We start from the raw sequence: 25,299 nt of genomic DNA on the forward strand, positions 1-25,299 counted from the left end.
TTTATGTTCAGTCATTTCTGAAATATTTATTACCAGAAACCATCCAACATGAAATATGAATTATTACAATGTTTTTCTCCATGTTCCAAGTCAGAAACAGTAATTCAGAACTCAATTAGCATCCTAATTTTTAAAATCAAAATAAGAAGACAAGAATCATAAAACTTAGCATTCACAGTATTCAATCTAGAAAAAATAAAATAGGATATTAAAGCCAAAAGAGCATTTGACAGAAAGAGAGAGGGGAGAGAGAAGAGGAGGAGGAGGAAGATTGAAAAATGGAGAGTGTGAGATTGAGACTTCTTATAAAATATATTAATGACAATTACTCCTTAACAACCGTGCATTGAGAATATTTGAACATATTTTTATAAGCTGGGGAAAAAGTCCAGCCCAAATGTCAAAACACAGAGCCAAAACGATTCTGAATTTCCTAAAGACACATTTTGAGAAACAGAAAAATTATTTCCCATTTCTGTATTCCCCAGTACCAAAAGGGAACATTTTACATTATGCACATCTCAGTAATATTTTATAGAAAATAAATGCCAAGATATTTATAATTTAATTTAATATTTCCTCTTCAATTTGTTTTTTATAGCAGACATATTAATTTCATTTTGAACATGATATGCCAAATATCCTGAGCTTCCAGGAATGAAGTCATGTAGCTCCCCAAGGAATTTCTTCATGGCATCAATTGATATATAACCTGCAAAACAAAAAATACACATATACATACTTGCAACCCTCAAATACTAACTGCTTTTTAGTGTCTTTGATTTATTACAGTTTAGAATTCTAAAGAATGTTTTTAGAAAAGAAGTAAAAAGAAGAAATAGTACCAGTGAGAAGATTCTGCATGAAACCATATAATTACCAGGGAACACTTCCTCTTCCCCTCCCCATGACTTTCTGTCACCTTTTGAAATATACTGGATTAAAACCACTATTGAGATTGTGATGTCTAGGTTGGGGCTAGAACATAAAAGTACTTAGACCAAAATAACTGGGAAGTGTATCTAACTTTAGAGGGTAGTCACTTAAGAGGGTAATCCATCCAACTAATTACTAACAGTGCAAACAGTTCATCTTCCCTGTTTCAGCAGGCAATGTTTCCTGCACTGCTAACACTGGAATAGGATTCTTTTAACAAAAAAAATTAAGGAAAATGTGATGTTACTGCCCAGTCAACAAAGATAATGGGTAAGAGTAACTTTGATGTCAATTAGTAATCCAAAATAGAGTCATATAAAAATGTCAAAGTAACTTTGACATCAAAGTAACTTTGATGTCAATTAGTAATCCAAATGAGTCATATAAAAATGCTGCCTAGAATGGAGATAGCTAAGGACTCTATGACTAAGCAATATTAACTTGATATTAATTGCTTACTAGTTAAATGATTATATATATATATATTTTTTTTTTTGAGACGGAGTTTCGCTCTTGTTACCCAGGCTGGAGTGCAATGGCGCGATCTCGGCTCACTGCAATCTCCACCTCCTGGGTTCAGGCAATTCTCCTGCCTCAGCCTCCTGAGTAGCTGGGATTACAGGCACATGCCACCATGCCCAGCTGATTTTTTTGTATTTTTTAGTAGAGACGGGGTTTCACCATGTTGACCAGGATGGTCTTGATCTCTTGACCTCGTGATCCACCCGCCTCGGCTTCCCAAAGTGCTGGGATTACAGGCTTGAGCCACCGCGCCCGGCTAAATGATTATATTTTATGTGTAACCCTAGTGTTTGGGCTTTTACTAAAATTGAAATCTAATTTAAAAGTAAATTTGTGTGAAAAAAAATTCTGATAGTGATCAAGGATGACTAAATTTAAAACACCATACCATCAAGATCAATAGGATATCTATACATATTGTTTAACTGTTTCTAATAAAAAATAATAAATTCACAGTTAATAAATTAACTATGAATCCAAGCATATAAAATTGACTAGCATCTTCAAAGATATTTTAATCATGGTCATTTACTTTAGGAGCTCGTGAAACACTATTACTATACTCCATATGAGTTCATAATCTTTGCCTAATGGCTACATATCTGTGTAAAATAAACTAGTGCAGAAAAATGTCACTACTAATGTTTAGTTAATTGCACATATACACTGTGTGAAATCACTAAAGATGTGTGAGGATAGGAATTTAAAAATTACATTAGTAAAAAATATTCCTGTAAGTATTAGAAGGATAGGACATTTATAGCATCAGAAATGGATTATTGTAGCATTTTTGAATAGTTAAGGACTTTAGGGTGAAATGGACAAAAACCTAATTTAAACTAATTTAAACAAAAGGGGAGTTTTCTGGAAGGACATTGCTATATCATCCAAGCTGTGAGGAAGGCGGGCATATTGCTGGGACTCAGAGTTAACTAAAACCAGCTATGATAGCTCTCACCAGTCTTAAATTTTTAGTTTTATTTTTTGAGACAGGGTCTTATTTTGTTGCCCATGCTGGAGTGCAGTGGCATGATCACACCTCACTGCAGACTTGGCCTCAAGTTTTTCCTGTACATGTTAGCCTCATTTTTCTTTTTGGAGGCAAGTTGGCTTGCTTTTTTTATGGTAGAAAATATGGCCAATGACAGCTCCTAAGTTTTACATCTTAGAGTTTTGATCACCTAAGTGAGAATGACTTGATTTGCTTTGTTGCACATCTGAAAATCCAGAAGATCTGCAATTAGTCCAGTTCACATCAGGCATTCATTCTGAAAGCAAATGTTGAAGGTGGGGAGCAAGCTCATGTGAAAAAAAAAAAAAAAATGCTGTTCCTGTGTTACTCGGATAAATTGGGAGGAAGAAAAGAGTTTCTAAGAAAGGCTTTATTGGTAGACAATCCCACATGCATCTGTGATGGCCAGCCACCCAGTGGCCCCAACTGATTCCCACCTCCTTATATTCACAGTTTGCTATCATTTTGTACTTGGTTTGATCTGTATAACCAATGGCATATGACAGAAGTGATACTATGCCATTTCCGAGAGGAGGATGTAAAAAAGACTATGGCTTTTGTCTTGGGCATGCTCCTTCTTGTTCTTGGATTTTTTTACTCTGAGGGAAGCAAGCTACCTATCATGTTGTGGATTGTCCTTATGGAGAGGCCCATTTGGTGAAGAGTTGAAGCCTTTGGCCAAAATCCAGCAAGAACTCAACACCTGCCAATAAACACTTGAGTGAGTTTTGAAGTGGATTTTCCAGTCCCAGTTGTGCCTTGGAATGACTGCACTCCAGATGACAAGTTGACAGCAACCTCACAATAGACTGAGCCAGAAGTACCCAGCTAAGACACTCCTGTATTTCTGACCTTAGAAACTGAAATAATAAATGTTCATTGGGCCAGGTGCAATGGCTCATGCCTGGAATCCCAGCACTTTGGGAGGTGAAGGCAAGAGGATTGCTTGAGCCCAGGAGTTCGGGACCAGCCTGGGCAACACAGTGAGACCTCGTCTCTATAAAAAAAAATAAATAAATGTTCACTGTTTTATGCTGCAAAGTTTCAGAACACTTTGATTTACATCAATAAATAACTAATACAGCATCTATTATAGATTTCCAAACTTTTAAATTATCAGAACCTTTTTATTTGGAAATTGTTACCAGCAAAGTATTTATAATTATTAGTAATTGCTTTCTTACTCTTATTAATCATATATTTAACTGTCAATCAGAACTTCTTATCATGGGTGATAACAAGTGATATTAGTCTGAGAGAATTTAATTCTAGTCAAAAGCTGAAAATAAAACAAAAAATCTTTTGATATTTTAGGGGATATTTGGCAATGTCTAGGAACATTTTTGGTTGTCACAACTCAGAGAGAGAGGGGTGATGCTATGGGTATCTAGTGGGCAGAGACCAGAGTAAATATTTTATAATGCACAGGACTGAAACTTACCTACCCTCACCCAAACAAAGAATTATCTGGCCTAAAATGCCAATAGTGCCAAAACTGAGAAACCCAGTTCTAGGCTATTGCCCCAACTTGTATTTTCTATAACTAAAGACCACACAATTAATTCTATTTTCAGAGATTTAACAGTCACTGAGTTGAACCCAACCCATTCCAAGGAAGAGATAGTCAAGTTTTAGTCACAAAAATTGATATCGCAGCCTAAGTTAGAACTCTTAGTCAATAAATGTTTAATTAACACAAGCTAATTTTTTCCAACAAGAAGTTATTCCTTCCTGTGCAAGCAGATGGCCATGATAAAAAAAGAGAAGTACTTGTCATTTCACATCAAAATTAAAAACAAATAAATTATCTCTAAAAATGAAGATTTATTCCAAGAAATTGCTATTAAATATTTAATGCAGAAATACAAAAAAGGAAATATTACTCAATTGAGGAAATAAAAAGATTAAAAATTTTTAGTTTAGGCTGGGCGCGGTGGCTCATGCCTGTAATCCCAGCACTTTGGGAGGCCAAGTGGGATGGATCACCTGAGGTCAAGAGTTCAAGACCAGTCTGACCAATATGGTGAAACACCATCTCTTTAAAAAAAAAAAAATTTAGATCTACCAGTAAAATTAACCACAGAGTATTACCACAGGTTAAAATGATACTTTTAAAATTCTGACTAATTTTTATATAGTTTTTATGTTAGACTGTTATGTCTTTTTGAAAAATCAGACTGTTTCTTTATCCAGCAGTAACACATAAAGCAGCACTATTACATGTCCAAATGTAGGTATATGTCCTTATCTATGGCTGATTTTAATATTTATCATTGGTCTTTTAAATATATTAATAAATGTTTGCTAAGTCCAAATGAATAGGGGTAGTAATATGACAAGACATCTAGGAAACTATGGACTAGCTGCAAGAGGTAGTTTTAACATTGCTAAATAAAGAGAAAATGATAAATATACAGATTATTTTTTAAATAAGCTTTCAACAACCCATATTTTAAAAATTTCTCTTTTAAAAACAATTTAAAAAAATTTCTGTATTTAAAATTATTGTTATCAATGACTCCACTGAATACTACTCAGATCAAAGTATCTAAATAGCCATCTTAGTCAACACAATTCAAATCCCAATGACCACTTCTCAATTGGTTCCCTTAGTTTTACCCTCTCAGTGTCAGCCTTGGTTAGCTGTCTTCTTTTTATGCAGGGCACAATAGAAAACCCAAATATGGAGCATGGACACCTGGATAAACCATGTATAGGCTTCTGGGCATCTGCAAGCCTTTTACAATTATATGTAAAGTTTGTGTGTTATGTTTTTGTTTGTTTGTTTTTTAAAATATGTATATATCTGATATTGAATGGCATGGCAGTGTGTGTTATGTTTGTATGTGTGGTTGTTAAGAAAAGGGGCCTATGTTTCAACAGATTCTTAAAAGAAACTATGATTGGGGCTGTTCATATAATTTGTCTTCCAAACTGGGACACTTGAGAGTTAAAAACTAATGCCCAAACAACAGCATAAACTGGGACTGTCTCAAGTAAATAGGCACATGTGGTCACCCTACCTAGAGACCATTGTTTTAGCACAGAAAATATAAAAGCATATTCCCGGGTCGATTCTGCAGGTAATTTATTCAATATATAAATAATGTCTCCTGCATTACCATGCTTAATAGAGAAGGTGTAATTCCCTAGGTATTTGAAATACAATAGCTTTATTCAACATAATATTCGTTTGTTTCTTTCTTTCTCTTTTTAACTATATAAATGCTTTAGAATGCAACAGGAATAGTCCCTTGTTTCTTCCCTACCTAAGTTTTCTCTAAATTTTATTTTAAACTACCTGTTACCATGTTGTTCACTGGGTAATTCTGTAGAGGGAAATACATCTGCTTTTCTACAACTGGAGTTCTTATAAAATGCTTTTCTGTGCTGTAAAATAAAGCATACAGAAAGTGACATTTTCATATATGTAGTATATATGTCTATATGTATTCCATTTATATTAAAGTATAATTATAAATATTTATAATAAATATTTACATTTATTATAGTATATCACATACACACATATATATCTGGACTTGTTTTACAAGTGAGAACTTATTCCAGGCAGTATATATAGTGATTGTTAAAAAATATATAGAATGCCTCATGAATTTGCATGTCATCCTTGAGCAGGGGCTGTGCTAACCTCTGAATAGTTCCAATTCTGGTATATGTGCTGTCAAAGTAAGCACATATATAGTAATTTATTGCTCTTTGATCAGACTTCAGTCTTAATGGGTGAAAATGTTTATCATGAACTTCTTTTGTGCTTTTAAGTAATATAAAGACCTATATAGATATTCTAGTGTTCTTGGGCACTTCACAAAACAAGTATTTGAGTCTATAGAGGCCTGAATCTTTTTCTCAATATCCCTAAAAGTACAGTAATGCAATACTATATTTTTAGACAAAATGCACATATACATATGTGATATTAAATCTGCCAAAAGAAAAGCATAGTAATCTCTATTTTAAATGATCACAACATTTCTATTACTTAGTGTTCAAATAACTGGACCTCTATTAACTACTACTTCCATAGTTTACCATAACAAATAAAAATTGATGTCTGGGTCAGGCGCGGTGGCTCATGCCTGTAATCTCAGCACTTTTCGAGGCTGAGGCATGTGGATCACCTAAGGTCAGGAGTTCAAGACCAGCCTGGCCAACATGATGAAACCTCGTCTCTACTAAAATACAAATCAGCTGGGTGTGGTGCCACGCACTTGTAATCCCAGCTACTCAGGAGGTTAAGGCAGGAGAATTGCTTGAACCCAGGAGACAAAGGTTTCAGCGAGCTGAGATCATGCCACTGCACTATAGCTTGGGCAAAAGAGTGAGACTCCATCTCAAAAACAAAAAAAATTGATGTCTAGGAAAACCATCACATAAATAGGATTTTGAAGTGACTTCTGAGGTTTGTTTTTTTTCTTAAGTTGTGTAGTATAGTCAATTATATTCTAATTTTTAAAAGTAAAAGGTGGCCAGGAGCAGTGGCTCACGCCTGTAATCCCAGCACTTTGGGAGGATGAGGCGGCTGGATCACTTGAGGTCAGGAGTTTGAGTTCAGCCTGTCCAACATGGTGAAACCCTATATCTACTAAAAATAAGAAAATTAGCCAGGTGTAGTGGCAGGCAGATGTAATCCCAGCTACTCAGGAGGCTGAGGCAGGAGAATTGCTTGAACCTGGGAGGTGGAGATTGCAATGAGCCAAGATCACGCCACTGCACTCCAGCGTAGGTGACAGAGCGAGACTCTGTCTCAAAAAAAAAAAAAAAAGCTAAAAGGTTTTCAGCTAAAAGATCCTATTTCATTCATGTCCTTTTGAACAGTCACTATTCAAAAGTAACAATGTTTACTATACTTAGACCACATATAATTAATAATATTGTATAAAAATAAAAACAAAAACCTCGATAATTAAAAATCAGTCATCCTTAAATTTATTATTTTCCTAAAACTCTAAAAGTACACTAATAGCAAAGGCTTTATTTTCAATCTTTAAAAAGCTTCTATTTCATTTAAACTCTTACAAGACAAACTATACTCATTAGGATGAGATGTTATAAACAAAGCAAAATCATGTTCCCGGAAAAGTCAGAGACCACCCATTATTTATCATGGCTCTAAAAATTCTGGTCAAACAGTAAGATCTAAAGGGAAAAGAGGTGGGAGTAGGATGAAACAGAAGAGATATTGTGAAAGAAGGAATACTTTCATTGTTAACAATTGATATGACTATGTACCTTAAGAGCCAAGATAATCGAGTAGAATATCCTTCAAATCAAGAATTCCAAATGGGTAGATATAAGACAAATATCCTCAATTCAGTAACCCAGAGTGGCTGCCTTCACTGGTAAAGTGGAGGTAGCTTCAAGGAAACTGGAACCCATAGTGATCCCTGGCAATCCAATGTTTTTGGCTGTTTCTAAACATTAGGGAATGGAAACTCAGTGGTGGCCCTAAGTAGCCTGGTTTTAGGCTCTCATGGATGCACTGATAGAAAATGTTACCTGTATGCTAAATAATTAAAAAAAAAAAAAACCCAGCAACTCCAGTTTCAACATATTGAGGAGATGCTTCTGTTGCTTCCAATTTTGCCCATATGAAGACATCAAAAAAGGACTTAAGAATTCAGAGAAAGAGAAATCTTATGTTAAAGAAAAGAAGATTTTTGTAAGAAACAAGTTTTGTTGAACAGCAACAAGTAAATAAAGCCTACTATGTATGTTGAAAGATTTGCATTAGTAGAGATGATTTAAACAGCAAATTGGATAAAATGAGTAAACACAACTCTGAATCTTTAAAAGTTTTGAATGAACAGATGCAATCTAAAGAAGTAGACCTCTAGCTAAGGACAGGTGAAAGCTCAGCTGGTGATGAGAAATTTTAATCTACCTTTATCAAACTGGGAGGTGGAAAAGTTAAGCTGTGACCTGAAGGTCCATGGTTTGGAACAAAAATTGATGAGGAAAGAATGTAATAATCTCAAAAGAGATCTACTCAAAAGCCAAACAAACCTATCTGTATCAGGAAGACAATCTGAAGAGCAGAGATCTCTGAAGAGTAAGAACTTCAAGTGATAATACGCAGAATGCATGCTGGCCACTGAAGAGATAAATGTCTAATTTACATCTGGTGACTCAAGTACAAGCTGAACTACTAAGTAAACTAAAAACCCCAACTGCAGTCAAGAAAGGCTATACCTCAGAAGGATACATTGAAGATCCTCAGTAAGACAGCATAAAACTGCACATGATAAATTTTACTGCAGCATACACAAGACATTCCCTTCTCTCACCAAATGGCAAAGTTCTTTGTTATACTACATCTTCCCCTTTACCAGGAGATAAAAACTTTTATAAGAGAAAGCAGTCCTCCAGTCATGGACGGATAATGAGAGAGCCATTCCTAATGAGGGCACAAACTCTTATTCTCTAGAAGATCATTTTAGGTATTCCCAAGCCCTCCTGACTCACGTGAGACAGCATTTAGGGAAATTAAAATTTTGCCTTTACCAATGTGCCACCACTGCATTACTTGGATCAACATAATCCAAATTTCCTTTATAACATTTAACTCTTAAGAGATTCATCATTTGATCACAAGGATACTATCTCTCAGTGGTTCTCTCAAGAAATTACATAGCAAACTAAACATAGATTTTTATTACAATTTTGTTGAGTTCTTCAGTACATGTATTTGAACACATTGTAGGATATTATGTAGTTTATTTCCAGTATGAAAGAATACCCTCCAGCTCCATATTCTAAGAAACAGATACATGCTACTAATTTTTTTTTTTTTTTTTTTTTTTTTTTTTTTTTTTTTTGATACATGGCCTCATTCTTTCACCTTGGTTGAAGCACAGTGGCATGACCATAGCTAGCTCACTTCAACCCTCAACTCCTGGGCTTAAGTAATCCTCCTGCTACAGCCTCCCAAGTAGCTAAGACTATAGGAACACACCACTACACCCAGTTAATTTTTTTAATCTTTTGTAGAGACTGGGTCTCTCTATGTTGCTCAGGCGCTGGTCTTGAACTCTTGGCCTCAAGCTATCCTCCTGCCTCAGCCTTCCAAAGTGCTGAGATTACAGGTGTGAGCCACCATGTGTGGCCTGCTACTATACTAATTAATAAATACCTTGAGCCCAGAAATTCAAGACCAGCCTCAGCAACATGGTGAGACCCCATCTTCACCAAAAAAAAAAAAAAAAAAAAGTTTAATTAGGCTGGGTGAGTTGGCACACACCTGTAATCCCAGCACTTTGGGAGGCCTAGGAGGGTGGATTGCTTGAGGCCAGGAGTTTGAGACCAGCCTGGCCAAATGGCAAAAACCCATCTCTATTAAAAATACCAAAAAAAAAAAAAAAAAAAATATATATATATATATATATATATATATATATATATATATATATGCCAGGTGTGGTGGTACACACCTGTAGTCCCAGCTACTCGGGAGGCTGAGGCATGAGAATTGCTTGAATCCAGGAAGTGGAGGTTGCAGAGGTTGCAGTGAACCAAGATCGTGCCACTGCACACCACAGAGTGAGACTCCATCTCAAAAAACAAAAAAAATTTTTTTAAAATTAGCCAGGTATAGTGGCACACATCTGTGGTCCTAGCTACTCAGGAGGCTGAGGTGGGAGGACTGCTTGAGCCCGGGAGTTCCAGGTTGCAGTGAGCTATGATCATGCTACCACACTGCAACTTGGGTGACACAGCAAGCTCTTGTCTTACACACACACAAAATTAAGCAAATAAAATAAATAAATAAACATAAGGTGTCTAAGAAAGAAAAAATTCCCATCTCTTTACACCATAAATTCCACATCTAAGAATTTACATGAAGAAAACTATCTCAAAAAAGTAGAGCAAGATTTATTATTAAAAAGATGTTCATGGAGGTGTCATAAAAGTAACAAATTTTAGGCTAGGTGTGGTGGCTCATGCCAGTAATCTTAGTAGCATTTTGGGAGGCTTAGGAGGGAGGGTCATTCACTTGAGCCTGGGAGGCTGAGGCTGCAGTGAACGGAGATTGTGCCACTGGACTCCAGCCCTGAGGGTTAGGCTAAGCCTTTGTCTCAAAAAAAAGGAACAACTAACAAAAAAGGTGGCTCAACAAATAAGATGAAATGCCATATGCAGCCATTACACATAATATTTGTAATCCCAGCACTCTGGGAAGCTGAAGCAGAAATAGGAATTTGAGAGACCAGGCTGGGCAACATGGCGAAACCCCATCTCTACTAAAAACACAAAAAATTAGCTGGTGTGGTGGCATGCGCCTGTAGTCCCAGCTGCTCAGGAGGCCAAAGCATGAGAATTGCTTGAACCCCGGGGGCAGAGGTTGCAGTGAGCCGAGCTCATGCCACTGCACTCCAGCCTGGGCAGCAGAGTGAGATTCTGTCTCAAAAACAAAAACCAAAAAATAATGGTTATTACTGGGAGAGGACTGGGGAAAAATTAGGATCTTATATTCTGTACTGCCTGATTTTTTTTTTTTTTTAACATCAAGTTTGTATGGTGTGAAAAAAAAAAAAAAAAAAAAAAATCAGTGTCCCTAGTAGTATGCTAACAAATGCTTCAGTGGGTAAATTGAGGACATTATTTTATCTATATTCACACTGCACCCTCTGGTGGTTCCACAAAGAAAAGGCTCTAAGTAGACACCTACCTAGGGTTTATTGATATCCCTTGTCCATTTTTGTTGCTGTTTTTGAATTGGACACATTTTTCCCAGATTTGTAATACTTCTTTGTATATTAAGGAAATTAATCCTTATGGAAGAAAAACTTGAAAAAATTATATAAATTAAATGATTACTTTTTATTTTGAAGAAAGATAACTATTTGATCTTTTTTAGCATTTAATAGCAGCAGCTAAATACCAGACTGCCGGGTACCCCAGTCCCATCCTCCCCTCCCCCCATTCTACACCTGGCTTGCTTTCTGTGTCCTGACCAAAAATCACAGAGTGCTTTGACTGTTCTGTGAGCCAGCCCAGTGCAGGGCTTTTCCACTGGGCTTGAACTCAAACCAGGCACTGATAAGGGCATCTAGGTTGCTACTCAAAACAATGAAAGAAGCTGGCCTCAACCCTGAGCCAGATTCCTTAAACCCTCATATAAACTCCATACCCAGACTCCCTACTGTGGATATACCTAGGTAGAACACCCCTTTCCTCTTGCTGGCCATTGCAAGGACTGGTGCAATACTCTACAAGTTCCCTTATTAAATGCTTTAGACTGGTTGTTCTATTTGGTGGTTTTTTTCTTTAGAATCCCAAGTGACCTCAATTTGGGACAGTTTGGGATGCTCCCTTGTGGAGACTCACCTGCCTCCACTTTTAGGTTGACTCTAGCCACAGGTTTGGAGGGATAAAACGTAGACTTCTGAATAAACAATGTTCCCTATGAATATTTGAAAACCAACTGAATTGGAAAATATGGAACTAGGACTAGATCACGCATAAGCCTTCAATGAGAAGGCCTCTCATAAACTGATCCTAACATAATGGCAAGTCCATTTTTGTCTTTTTAAATTTAATTTCTCATTTTTCTTTGAGACAGTATTGTTCAGGCTAGAATGCAGTGGCATGATCACAGCTCACGGCAGTCTCAACCTCTTGAACTCAAGCAATCCTCCCATCTCAGCCTCCAAATAGCTGGGACTACAGGCATGTGCTACTATCCCCAGCTAATATTTTAAATTTTTTATAGAGATGGGTGTCCCTGTGTTGCTTAGGCTGGTCTCAAATTCCTGGGCTCAAGCAATCATCCAGTTTCAGCCTCCCTAAGTGCTGGGATTACAAGTATGAGCCACAATGCCCAGTCTAAATTTAATTTCTTAAAGTAATACATTACAAGCAATTTGGAAAGAAGAGGGGAAATCACTCATCACTTTTCATCCAATAAAATTACTGCTAATATGTAGTCTATTTCCTTCTAATTAAAAAAATATATTTTAAGATTCCTTTGTAGTTCGTAAGTATAAATTTGGTTTTCACACAGGATACATATAATTTTTAAATAATTGTTATAATAACATAAAATCCTTGCTTCCTTTCTGCAGAGATAGTATAGCACACTATACTATCTCATGGTATAGTATTTAAATGAATGGGCTCTGACTTAGTTCAAATCCTGCTTCTCCCCTACTTAATAAAAGTTCATATGACTGGGAAAATTACTTATCTTTCTAATCATAGAGGTTTTTTTGTATAATGGGAATGATTATAATGCTATCAATCTCATAAGAAAACTGAAAATTAAATGAGATAAGCACACAATCAGTGCTCATAGATGTCTACATTTAATTGAATATCAATGAAGTTTATGAATTCATTACCTTTTGGATAATTCTTTTTTGTGTTCTGCTGCTAGTTCACTGTTTTCCCTAAGGGTCTTTATTTCATTTGCTGTTACTTTGTCATGCTGTGGATAGAAAAATAAGTCACATTTTAAAAAATTATCATACCAATGATCCAATCAGTAATTTTTTTAAAAAGGAAAAATAAACTGTCAATATATATATCAAAAGCCATAAAAATATTTATATATTTAGGTCCACTCAATCTAGCTTTGGGGAAAAAAATTATAAAATTTTATCCACACACATATATAATTATGCTATATATATTTTAGAGATACATAAAGAAGACCAGAATTTAAAATATACCAGCTGTGGTTGTGTCAGATAAGTAAAACTTGGATTGATTTTATTCTCCTTTCAATTATTGAAATTTTCTCTAATGTGGTTATATTATTTTTTATTCATAAAAATAAGGAAACAAAAAAACTTGCCACTAATTTAAACTTTCTTAAAATCCTTGACTTAAGGATTCCTGGGCTTCTTGTGAGCTACATATCAAAAAGATAAAGTAAGCTAAACAAATTATATTTCTCCTTCAAAAGGATAGTGAAGTATTTAGCTGTAAAGACATACAAGAACTAAATGTATGTTAAGCTTTTTCTAAATATTTTGCGAAAGCAACTTAGATACTGGTCCATGTCACATCATCTATTTATTTTATATACCATTAAAAAGTTTCTATATTTAAATAAAAACTTAAAGTCACTCCAAACAATAATAATGCTCCCCAGGTTTACCCTTATTATTGCCATTCAATAATATATATAATAAAATCTTCCACTTATATATGCTATGGTTACATTATCATAATTGGCTAATATTCATATCATCCAATATTTTGAAAGAATTGAGAAACTTTTATCATGTAATAATATAACTTCTAGAGTCAACACCAATACAAGCATGTTCTAGTAATTTTTTAGTAGAAAAATCATTGGATTGGGTTACAGCTGAGAAAATTTGGCTCTACTTTGCTAACATCTGGCTATATGAACTAAAACAGGTCTTTATATTCTCTTTACCTTAGTTTTCTCATGTACAAAGCTAAATGATGAAATTAGTGACCTTTAAACTCTGAAGTTCTGGTATAGTCAATAGTTACCATCATATAATAACCATTGCATTACTGCTCACATTCCTGGAAACACTGTGAAAAGTCAAGGATTAGATATTTCAGTCCTTAGTACAGCATACTATTAACTCCTAGACAAAAAAACTGAAAAAACTAGTATTTTCAGATGATGATGCTTCAGGAAAAAAAAACAAATTAATGAAAGAAATACAAAATATATAAGTTAATAGCCTGACTTTGGACAGGCTATCTGTAAAGATTTTCTATATGATATTGGCTGTGGGTTTAAAGTTAAAAAAAAATTGTTTTAATAGAATAAAAGACTTTCTCCCTAACTCTTTATTGTGAAAAATTTCAAACTTACCAAAAAGTTAAAGAATAATACAATAAATACCATATACCTTTCACCCAGATTCACAAAGTGTTAACATTTCCAACACCTTGAGTGCCTCTTCTCTCTTTTTATTTTTGTGGAACCACTTGAAAACATTTGTAGATGTGATATTTCCACTCTTTTTTATTTGTTTGTTTGAAGAGATGGGGTTTCACCATGTTGGCCAGGCTGGTATTAAACCCCTGACTTCAAGTGATCCGCCCACCTTGGCCTCCCAAAGTGCTGGGATTACAGGCATGAGCCAGCGCACCTGGCTGACATTTCCACTCTTTAACACCTGGCATGTGTTTTCTAAAAATATACATTATTTTATCTTTACAACACTACTATCACAGTTAAGAAAATAAAATGTAATACAGTATCACCTATTATACAGTTCATTGTTAAATTTTCCCAATTGCTTTCAAACTGCCTTTTATATCTCTTTTTGTTAAAAAAAAAATACAGAATCCAATCATAGTTTATACATCACATTTGGTTGTCTCTTAATCTAGAACGGTCCTATTGCCTTTTTTGTGTTTTATGACATTGATGTTAATGTCCAGGTCAGTTAATTGTCTTGTGGTATGGTCCACATTCTGGATTTGCCTGATTCTTAACTCATAATTAAATTCAGGTTAAATGTATTGAACAAGAATACTACAGAGATAATGTTGTGTATTTATTATATCATATCAGACTGAACACAATGAAAGATTGCTCCAATATTGGTGACGCTGAGTTTGCTAAGTTAAAGTAGTACCTGCCAGATCTCTCCATTGTAAAGATACATTGTTTAACTTTGTAACTAATAATCAGTCTGTGGGTGATAATTTGAGATCACGTGTTTAGAATTCATTAATGACCCTCATCTAAATCAATTATTATACTGAGGGTTTTAAAAATGAAGATTTCCTATTTTATCTTTCTTTTTATATTTACTAGCTGCTATTTTGTAAAGGAAAATTTTCTTTATCCCATCCTTTTCTTCCTTATTTTCTTCCTTCTTTCCCTTCTTTCTGTCCTTCCTTTTTTCCTTATGTCTGCTTTTAGAGTATTATACACACACACACACACACACACACACACACACAGAGAATGCTTCACAAATTTGCATGTCATCCTTGCACAGGGGCCATGCTAATCTCTGTATTGTTCCAATTTTAGTATACGTGCTGCCGAAGCAAGAACATGGATTATTTTTACCTAACATATTACAATTCATTATTGTCATTATTTGTTTTAATGCTCAAATGTTCCCAAATTTGGCTATTACATAAAGATTTTGAAGTTTAAGTCAAAAGTATAAGTAAATCTAAGGCAGGGTGGCAAAAGCTACAAAACAACGATTTTTCCAGTATTGTACACTTGGTTTTTGTGGGGTAGTAGGGGAGGGAATCAGGCAACTCCCTGAACCAGAATAGGTTCAGACAGACTCTTGTACACATTTATTGAGAGATGTTATTCAAAACATTGAACTAATGGCACATCACAGGAAGTAACCAATCAGAATCTACACTGGCAGTAAAGAACTGGTAAATACTATGCACCTATTACTCTCTTAATATTACTAACAGAAACAAATTTTCAGGTTTCTTATAGGAATAATTATATTTATGCAAAAATATCTCAATTTTACTAATGTCCTACTATAAAACAATGTCAAACCAAACAATATTCAGTAACAGCATGCCCTTTATATTTCTTAATTTGGGCAGTGGTTCATGCCTGTAATCCCAGCACTTTGGGAGGTAGATCACTTGATGCCAGGAGTTTGAGACCAGCCTGGCCAACATGGTAAAACCCGGTCTTTACTAAAAATACAAAAATTAGCTGGGCACACAGCTGTAATCCCAGCTAGTCTGGAGGCTGCGGCAGGAGAATCGCTTGAATCTGGAAGACACAGGTTGCAGTTAGCCGAGATGGCGCCTCTCCACTCCAGCCTGGGTGACAGAGTGAGACTCTGTCTCAAAACAAATGGATAAATTTCTTAATCTAACTCATTGGTGCTAACATGTCACAAGCAAACATTTTAAAGATAACTTTGCTTTCAGAAAATTTTGAAAGTGTAGATTCTAATCAATTACCTTAATTTACTCTTACCTTTTCTATCGGAAAATGTTGGTCTTGTTCCCAAATAAAACTACCGATTTTTCTTCTTATTTCTGTGGTGAGAAAAATGAATTCAATACTGTTTTTTTAATTACAGAATCTTCTGAATTTTGCTTAAACTCTGAAATTTCTAGGTCAGTGTTACTCTATTTGCAACAAAATCACCTAACACACTTATTAAAATGCAAATTCTAATTGAATCAGATAATTGAGGAGGAGCTCTGGAATTTGCTTTTCTAACAAACTCACCAGATGATTCTAATACACTTTGCTAATCATTGTAGACTTTTTCTGCTAGAATATATCTATATCTATATTTGTATCTATATATAGAGGTGTGTATATATATATGTATTTATATCACTGAGATATGTTCATCCACCCTTCTTTTATATATATATCTATATTTATATCTATATATACATTAGATATACATCTATATCTATATCTGTATCATTACATATACATCTGCACATATTTGTCTCTATATAATAATGCATATATATCTATTTAATGCATTAGCTATATATTAGACATATATCTAATTCACATCTAATGTCTATATAGATATAGATACAGATATATAGATATAGCTATAGATATAGGTATTAAAGAAAGGTAGATGAACAATATCTCTAGTAAACATGGTAGCACAGGAATTCTCCAATGGTCAGCATGTCAAAGGAATATGTCATCATCCTAACTCAGTGATCGCAAAAGTTTTCACAGTAGCCAAAAATGGTAATATTACTCTAGACTTTTTGCTGTCCAACATGGCAGCCACTAGCTACATGTAGGTACTGAGCGCCGGAAGTGTGTGGTTAATCCAAATTGAGATATGCTGTAAGTATAAAATAAATGCAGGATTTTGAAGACTTCGTAACAAAAAAAAGAATGTAGAGTATCTCAATTTTTATAGATTATATATTGAAATGATAATATTTTAGATAGATTCGGTTAAATAAAATATGTTTCTAAAATTAATTCTACTCACTCAATTATTTTTTTTTTTTTTTGAGATGGAGTCTCGCTTTGTCACCAGGCTGCAGTGCAGTAGCACAACCTAGGCTCACTGCAATCTCTGCCTCCCGAGTTCAAGCAATTCTCCTGCCTCAGCCATCAGAGTAGCTGGGATTATAGGCGTGAGCCACTGCACCTGGCCAATTAATTAATTTTTTTAGAGAAGCGGGTTTCACTATGTTGCCCAGACTAGAATGCAGTGGCTATTCACAAAGGTGACCATGGTGCACTGCAGCCTCAAACTCCCAGGCTCTAGGGATCCTCCCGCCTCAGCCTCTAGAGTATATGGGATTACAGGTATATGGGATTATGGCATGCCACTTTACCCAGCTATTTTTTATTCTTATTAATGTGGCTACTAGAAAATTTAAAATTCATATATAGCAAATATTTGCATCTCACACTTCTAGACAATACTGCTCTAGGCACATTTTTTAAAATGTATACTTTGAAATTTTTAAAGAAGCATGTTTTCATTTAAAACAGATTTTTGAAATTTTAAATACGTCTTAATATAAGATGCTAAACTCAAAGACAGAATAGGACTGATAATTTAAGATTATATAATAGGAGTAATAAATTAAATCACAGCCGTTCTACAATATAAGCTCCTTGAAACTGGGTCACTGATTGGCACATGCAGTTTTTTTAAATCAATTCCCCATCCAGTCATTAATTGATTTGTGTAACCACTTAGAACAATTTAATGTTATTAGTTATCAGTAGGTTCCACCAGGACATTGCCTATGGAAGGAACGAAATCTCTGGGATCTCTAATGGCTCCTTTTTAGAAATAATTTTTAAATTGTTTGTTTTCTTTTCTTTTTAATACTCTCTTCATTGGGAATCTGTACTCAGGTGCAGTCTGGCTTTCTGGAGATAAACACCTATCTACTGGGTAGACAAGCTATATATCAAGAATTGGGTAATAATACAAAACCTACCAATGGGGTATTTAAAGTTAGCCCAGGCCAAGTGTGGTGGCTCACACCTATATTCCCAGCACTTTGGGAGGCCAAGGTGGGTGGATTGCCTGAGGTCAGGAATTCAAGACCAGCTTGGCCAACATGGTGAAACCCCATCTCTACTAAAAGTGTAAAAATTAACTGGGTGTGGTGGTGGGCGCCTGCAGTCCCAGCTACTCAGGAGGCTGAGGCAGGAGAATCACCTGAACCCAGGAGGCAGATGTTGCAGTGGGCTGAGATCACACCACTGCATTCCAGCTTGGATAACAAAGCAAGATTCCACCTTAAATAAATAATAAAGTTAGCCCAGAAAAAATAGCAGGATTTGGATAGATGAACAGGATAAGAAACGGTGTTCCAAGCAGGGAAAACTAAAAGAACCAATCTCAGAAGCAGTTTATTTACTTCCCCATCCTATTTCCCAGGGCTGCTGAAAAAATTAATGTGAAAATATTTTCAAATGTATTTTTAAAAAATACAAATATATGGGCTTATTATCATAACCAATCTTTAAAGATCAGAAAAAAAATTAGAAAAATAATGAAGAGATTCAAAACTAGCAAAGAACACATTTATTAAATGCTCACCACATCAGACACCTTAATACATTATATTTTTTTAAAAAATAATTTGAAATTATTAAAATAGAGACAGGGTCTCACCATGTTGCCCTGTTGCCGAGGCTAGTCTTGAACTCCTGGGCTCAAGTGATCTGCCCCTCTCAGCTTCCCAAAGTGCTGGGATTACAGGCATGCCCCACTGCGCCCAGCCCATTATCTCATTTTATCCTCAAAACAACTTCAGAGAAGTAACTTGCTAAAAGATGGCAAAACTAGTAAGCATTGGATCCTAGCTTGTGAAAGCAAGATTTGTATCTGTCTTATTCTCCACTGAATCCACAGCACCTACCCAGGTTGAAACCTGACACACAGGAAGAGCTCAATGAGTGTATGCATAAACAATACATAACATCAGAATATACATCCAAAGGCAATTTGATCCAAAGTCCATACTTTTTCCACTTAGGTTAAATAGATACAAAACTCAAAAATATGCGATTAAACAAAATAAAGTTGAATTTGGCTGTGTAACAGAGATTAGCTGGATTTGGCTGTCTAACAGGGATTGGCTGAATGACCTTTGCTAACCTTTTTGTAGGCATGCAGGAGGAAGAATGAAATGACCCAAAGCCACCGAGTTTTTTATTTCAGCATTAGCTACTGCAGAAAGATAGTAGGCATGAAAAACTGTTGCATTATCTTCTATGTAATCAAGGCTCTGATATATTCTAGGAGAAAGAAAGGAAATATTTTAGGTTATGAAACAAACAAGACTGTATTCAACCTTTCAAAAGAATGAATAAGTAACTGGAAGTAGGGATATGATTACATTAAAGGATACATGTAGCCTGTCCTTTTTTAGTAAGGAAGGAAAAACATATGGCATAAGATAATACTTTCTGAGTAATATCTGGCACAAATATTACTTTGTATCTGGCACATCTTGGCTTTAGAGGGTTGGTTAATGACCATATGAACTGGAAACTTGATCTAAAATGGTAATGTTTACTGGGCATCAACAGTGCATTGAGCCAGCAGCTTTATCCATGGTCATTGCTATAAAAAGGGATCAATTAGTCCTGAGGTGAGGAGAGGGCATGCAGTCAGAGGAACCTTTACATATAGAAAGCAACATCTTTCCTATAGGTGGAGATAAGAAGGGCATTACAAGGAAAAAGAAAGGCATGCATGAAGGCACAATAATGGCAGTTTAGGTTGACTGGGCTATGGAAAGCATGAGAAAAACTGAGAAATAAACAAGGTAGGTACAGCCAAGATCTAAATCTGTTGTAAGTCGGCGGAAAGTGGGGGAAGGAGGGTGGTAGGACCCTGATCTGATGTCTGGTTTGTAAATGAAATCTGAGAGCCATATAAAGGGGGATCACAGGGAACAGATTCGAGGCACCGTAACGGCTTTGGAATTTACTGTGATAGTCCCTGCCAAAAGGAATTAAGGTGCTACTCAGTTAGTGGCAGTGAGGATGAAGAAGAATTGGTATTTGGCCGCTGACTGATTCCTGGCAGAGGGTTTGTTATTCAGTGTTTTGGAGAACACAGGCCATGGCGCAGGTTTAAAGGGAAATGAGAAGATTTCGTTTAGACACTGAGTATGAGGGGCCTTCGAGGTGCCACATGCAGGTGTGGAAGAGGCAACTGGAAACACACACCCGGAATTCAGGAAGAGGTCCGAGGACCAGGGAGAAGCTCGTGACAGTGCTGCAGAAAGGGAAAGAGGCTGTCTACTTCTTTCCCTCCCATCTAGGACTGAAAACTGGCCCGTTTCCAGTGTCACCCTATCGTCAATACGATTCATTTAATTCTATTTTCATTTTATTATTTTATTTCTATTCACTTATTTATTTTTTGCGACAGAGTCTTGCTCTGTCACCCAGGCTGGAGTGCAGTGGTACAGTCCAGGCTCACTGCAACCTCCACCTCCCAGGTTCAAACAGTTCTCCTGCCTCAGCCTTCCGAGTAGCTGGGATTACAGCCACGCGCCACCGCGCCCAGCCTCATCCTTATTTACCGGCGGACTGTAACTTCCATCCCCAATTCCAGGTTCATCCTAACGGAAGAGGCAAAGCCAAGTAGCCCTCAGTACCTCAGCGTGTCCGGGTGCGAGGCATCACAGCTGAACAGGAAGTCGGCGGCTCGCGGGTCGCTGATCGTCCCCCCTTCAGCCACTGTGGAGGTGAAAGCACAGGGGGAACCTATCAAGCACGCTGGACGCAAAGCATCAGAGAAAGGAGGATGCATCCCCTCACCACCTAACGCGCGGCTTCCATTCAGTTGCCTACCCCAGAATCGCCTCAGATCCTGGCTGACGCTACCACAGAACCAACCGCGCTGCCCTTGAAACATGGCGTCCCCGCGCCTGCGGGAAGGTGAGAGGAGGCCCCGGAGCTGAGATCCCTGATTGGTTGCAGGTCCAAGCCAAGCTCCATGATTGGTTCCCAAGAGCAATGGGTGGGAAAGGCCTGAGGCTCTCAGGTGCGGGACGGTCACTACCAGGCTGAGCTGACTGGTTCTCTGAATCCCTTAGGGGCCTCTCAGCCTACCCCGATAAGAGGAGGGGGGTGACTCGAAGTTGGTGAGGTTTTGTTTTAAATTTTGAGGTGGTGAGTTTTAAACCCTAAATATTAACAAAGTTACTGTGCTGTGTTGTGTAGGCATAGGGCAGATTCTGCAGCACCAAGTATTATTTTTGAAGCAAAATTCATTTTATCATTTCATCTATACATGTTTCACTTTGAATCCCTTAAAAGTGAGGACTTAAAAAAAAAAACCACATACACACACAACTGTGATGCCATTATGACACTTAAAAGATAGTTCTTTAATATAATCAAATATCACCAGTGTTCAAATTTCTGTTCTACCGTTTCCTGCCTTTTACCATTTCCTGCCTCTTATATCAGTGTGATAAATAGTTACATTTTTCTGGTATTGTGTTCCTTTAAACTAAACATTAAAAAATTGTTTATATAAAGTTGTCCATAAAATCTTTTAATATCTTTTAAAATATTTGTGGGATCTCTAGTCGTGCTAATCATAGTGCTATTTTTCTTTCTTTTTTTTTTTTCTTGTTTTTAATTATTTTCTCCTACTTTAATCACCTCTCTGAAAATCTTTTTTCTTTTCTGATATTGGTCATTTGTGCCTTCTCTTTTTTTATTTCCTAGTCTTATTAGAACTTTGTCAATTTTATTAGCCTTTTCAAAGAACATACTTCTGGTTTTATTGATATTCTCTTTATATATTTCTTTTCTACATCATTAATTTTAGCTCTTTATAATTTCCTTCCAATTTTCTTTGTTTAAAGTTGCTGTTCTTAGGCTAAGCACAGTGGCTCATACCTGTAATCCCAACACTTTGGCAGGCTAAGGTGGGCAGATCACTTGAAGTCAGGAATTCAAGATCAGCTTCTCCATCATGGTGAAACCCTGTCTCTACTAAAAATATAAAAATTAGCCAGGTATGGTGGCACATGCCTGTAATCCCAGTTACTAGGGAGACTGAGACAGGAGAATCACTTGAGCCTGGGAGGCAGAGGTTACAGTGAGCCGAGATTGTGTCACTGTACTCCAGCTTGGGTGATGGAATGACACTCCTTAAAAAAAAAAAAAAAAAAGCTATTCTTTTTCTAATTTTTTGAACTGGATGATTGGTTTTCATCCTTTATTTTTCTAATATGTGCATATAAAGCTATAAATTTCCTTTGAAGTATGTGCCACATGTTTTTGAGATGTGATTTTTTATTATTGTTCAAAGTATTTTCAGATTTCCCATATGAGTGTTGTTACTTGTGGAATATGTAAAATGTTTTTAAATCTCTGAGTACCTATAATCTTCTAGTTATCTAGTTGCTATTGATTTCTGGTTTAAATGCATTAAAGTCAAAGAATATAATTTTGTGATTATAATCCTTTGAAATTCGTTGACATTTTCCTTAGGCTGAAGTATATGGTCAATATCTTGTGTAAGTTTTTTTAAAAAGTTCTGAAACTGTTGGATGTTTTGGTATGTTGAGTAAAGTATCCTATATATATGTTTATTAGGTCAAGTTTGTTAATCATTTTGTCTGATTCTTCTGTTACTGAGAATGCTATGTAAAAACCTCATACTTATTTGTGAATTTATTAATTTCTTCTTACACATTTGTTAATTTTTGCTTTATATATCTTGAAGTTATGTTGTTACGTGCGTGCAAATGTATACTCATTATTACTTTCTAGTTGTTCAACCATTAAGCATTGAACTGCAGCCACGTCCTACTGCCAGCAGGAAGAGAAGAATCAAATCATATTTGTGGCCAAAGAACACCACAAAACTCCATGCAGACCTGGCGGCTGATGGACCCCAGTGATCCCTACAAGGAGCACAGATTGGTACTGCCAAATGGAGTAATTAGGTGGGACCTGTCCATAATGGCCAGCAGTCCCTGTGGGGAACAGTTCAAATCAGCCTTTTCCTGTTTCTACTACAGCACAGATGATGTCAAGGGGTCAGACTGTGTAGACCAGTCTATATTCCCATGCAGGAATGCATGCAGAAATACCCAGACTTCTATCCTCAATAAGATTAGGAAGAGGAAAAGAAGCTAGCAGAACAGGTAGAAGAAACAGTGGCCACTGATGCCACTGTAACCAAAAAAGAGGAGGGGTCAAGTTAATGAAGCCCACGAGGCACTGGGCTTTAGTCCTTCCACTTCAGAGTGATATGTATGTTTTGCAAAATGCCTTTTAGTCATCCTCCAAGAAAGTGTCTTTCCCTCTGTTGTCCTGTGCATGTAATGTGTAAAATAACTTATTTTGATAATCAGAGGTCTTGGCTTCTTGACATATACACTGAAAATAACAGAGGTTGTATGTATATTTGTCCTACATAAATCTGACAGCAAACATGGCCACTACTTTTTAATTCTCTTTTCCCACAGATTTCTCTGAATTTTGCCACTTTGAAATAATGTGATGAATAATCTTAGCAAACAAAAATCATTATCCAGTAATGCTTCTTGTGAGTGAGCTGATTTATTCTGATTAACTATATCCCTTTTAGTAGATTTTATATCCCTTTGGGAAATCTAATAGAAACAAAAACATTTAAAATGCTGGGATGGGACCATTTCTATTACAATAGGCCAGATGGTCAGATACATTACTCCAAGCCCTTCTTGACCTTGAGTATATTAGAGGGTACTGTACTTCATTCCTGATACATTTTGGTTTTCATGTTGGCATTGAGATCCAGGTTTTCTTTTCTTTTCTTTTCTTTTTTGAGACACAGTCTCACTCATTCCAGCTGAAGCTGGAATGCAGTGGCATGATCTTGGCTCTGCACTCCAGCTTGCACTCGGCTCTGCTTTGCAGCCCCTGCCTCCTGAGTTCAAGTGATTCTCCTGCCTCAGCCTCCCGAGTAGCTGGGATTACAAGCATGCACCACCACACCCAGCTAATTTTTGTATTTTTAGTACAGATAGGGTTTTATCACATTGGCCAAGCTGGTCTTAAGCACCTGACCTCAAGTGATCTGCCTGCCTGGCCCTTCCAAAGTGCTGGGATTATAGATGTGAGCCACTGTGCCCGGCTGAGTTCCAGGTTTTCTGAGTTTGGATGGTGGATATTTGGACCTTCTCATTTCCAGTCCCATTCTAAGTAAAGGGAAATGCTGGGCTGCTGCTTTTTATTCTGAAAGCCCTGGTTTGGGGCCCACATTCACATTGGTTCTCAGTCTGGTCAGATGCAATGTTCTTGAAAGGTGGAGACCTAATTATTACCAGAATAGTAGTCAATAGCAGAAACAGTTGAATTAAATACATAATTAAAAGAATACATGACCAGGCATAGTGGTGTGTACCTATATTCCCAGCCACTCAGGAGGGTGACAAAGGAGGATAGTTTGAGCCAAGGAAATTGAGGCTACAGTGAGCTATGATCATAACACTGTACTCCACCCTGGGTGACACAGCAAGACCCTGTCTCAAAAAACAAAAAAAGGCAACATAATTTCTAATAATAATAATAAAAGTCAAGAAAGAGGTAGAATTCAACTGTATTTAGGGACATATATACAGAATAGGAAAAACTGAATAGTAAATTTGCTGGAAAACATACCTATGAATTATTTTTAAAAAGAAAAAAACTAGAAACAAAATGTAGAAAAATGATTATTTCAGGGCTAGGAGAGGCACACAGGGGCCTTCAAAGATTTTGCTACTATTCTATTTCCAAAGCTAGGTGGTCAGCTGAGTGTTTTTTGTATTAGTCTCTTAAAAATTGTATGTATATACTACTTACACTTTTCTGTGTGTATTTTATCACTTAATTTTTTAAAATAAGAGAA

At 36.3% G+C, this 25,299-nt stretch overlaps 1 protein-coding gene, 2 non-coding genes and 2 pseudogenes across 3 annotated transcripts; 2 read left to right on the plus strand and 3 right to left on the minus strand.

Annotated features, from left to right (window-relative positions):
- Positions 1-21,348, minus strand: TERB2 (telomere repeat binding bouquet formation protein 2). Its single transcript, XM_003928916.4, has 7 exons — positions 21,255-21,348; positions 21,059-21,140; positions 19,546-19,685; positions 16,404-16,465; positions 12,832-12,917; positions 5,772-5,860; positions 1-712 (listed from the first exon to the last, which is right to left on the minus strand). Exons 1-7 carry the CDS (start codon positions 21,316-21,318, stop codon positions 570-572), a joined length of 666 nt encoding a protein of 221 aa, XP_003928965.1. The 5' UTR covers positions 21,319-21,348; the 3' UTR covers positions 1-569.
- LOC120364114 (U6 spliceosomal RNA) lies at positions 6,065-6,168 on the minus strand. Its single transcript, XR_005579466.1, has one exon. It is a non-coding gene; the product is annotated as a U6 spliceosomal RNA (small nuclear RNA).
- LOC104651552 (5-azacytidine-induced protein 2-like) lies at positions 8,054-9,056 on the plus strand (annotated as a pseudogene).
- Positions 15,388-15,491, minus strand: LOC120364103 (U6 spliceosomal RNA). Its single transcript, XR_005579455.1, has one exon. It is a non-coding gene; the product is annotated as a U6 spliceosomal RNA (small nuclear RNA).
- LOC101039276 (mitochondrial intermembrane space import and assembly protein 40 pseudogene) lies at positions 21,317-23,629 on the plus strand (annotated as a pseudogene).
- Positions 23,630-25,299: the final 1,670 nt, after the last annotated feature.

Source organism: Saimiri boliviensis, chromosome 2 (assembly GCF_048565385.1).
Source record: "Saimiri boliviensis isolate mSaiBol1 chromosome 2, mSaiBol1.pri, whole genome shotgun sequence".
NCBI classification, from domain to species: domain Eukaryota; kingdom Metazoa; phylum Chordata; class Mammalia; order Primates; family Cebidae; genus Saimiri; species Saimiri boliviensis.

What these genes read in the sequence shown, in the direction of transcription:
- TERB2 (XM_003928916.4), bottom strand. Translation starts at nt 21,318, where the DNA reads ATGTTTCAAGGGCAGCGCGGTTGGTTCTGTGGTAGCGTCAGCCAGGAT. An exon ending in GGATCTGAGGCGATTCTGGG is followed by an intron (nt 21,141 to 21,254) that starts GTAGGCAACTGA and finishes TCACCTCCACAG; the next exon opens with TGGCTGAAGGGGGGACGATC. An exon ending in AGTGAACAACATGGTAACAG is followed by an intron (nt 713 to 5,771) that starts GTAGTTTAAAAT and finishes TTTGTTTTGCAG; the next exon opens with GTTATATATCAATTGATGCC.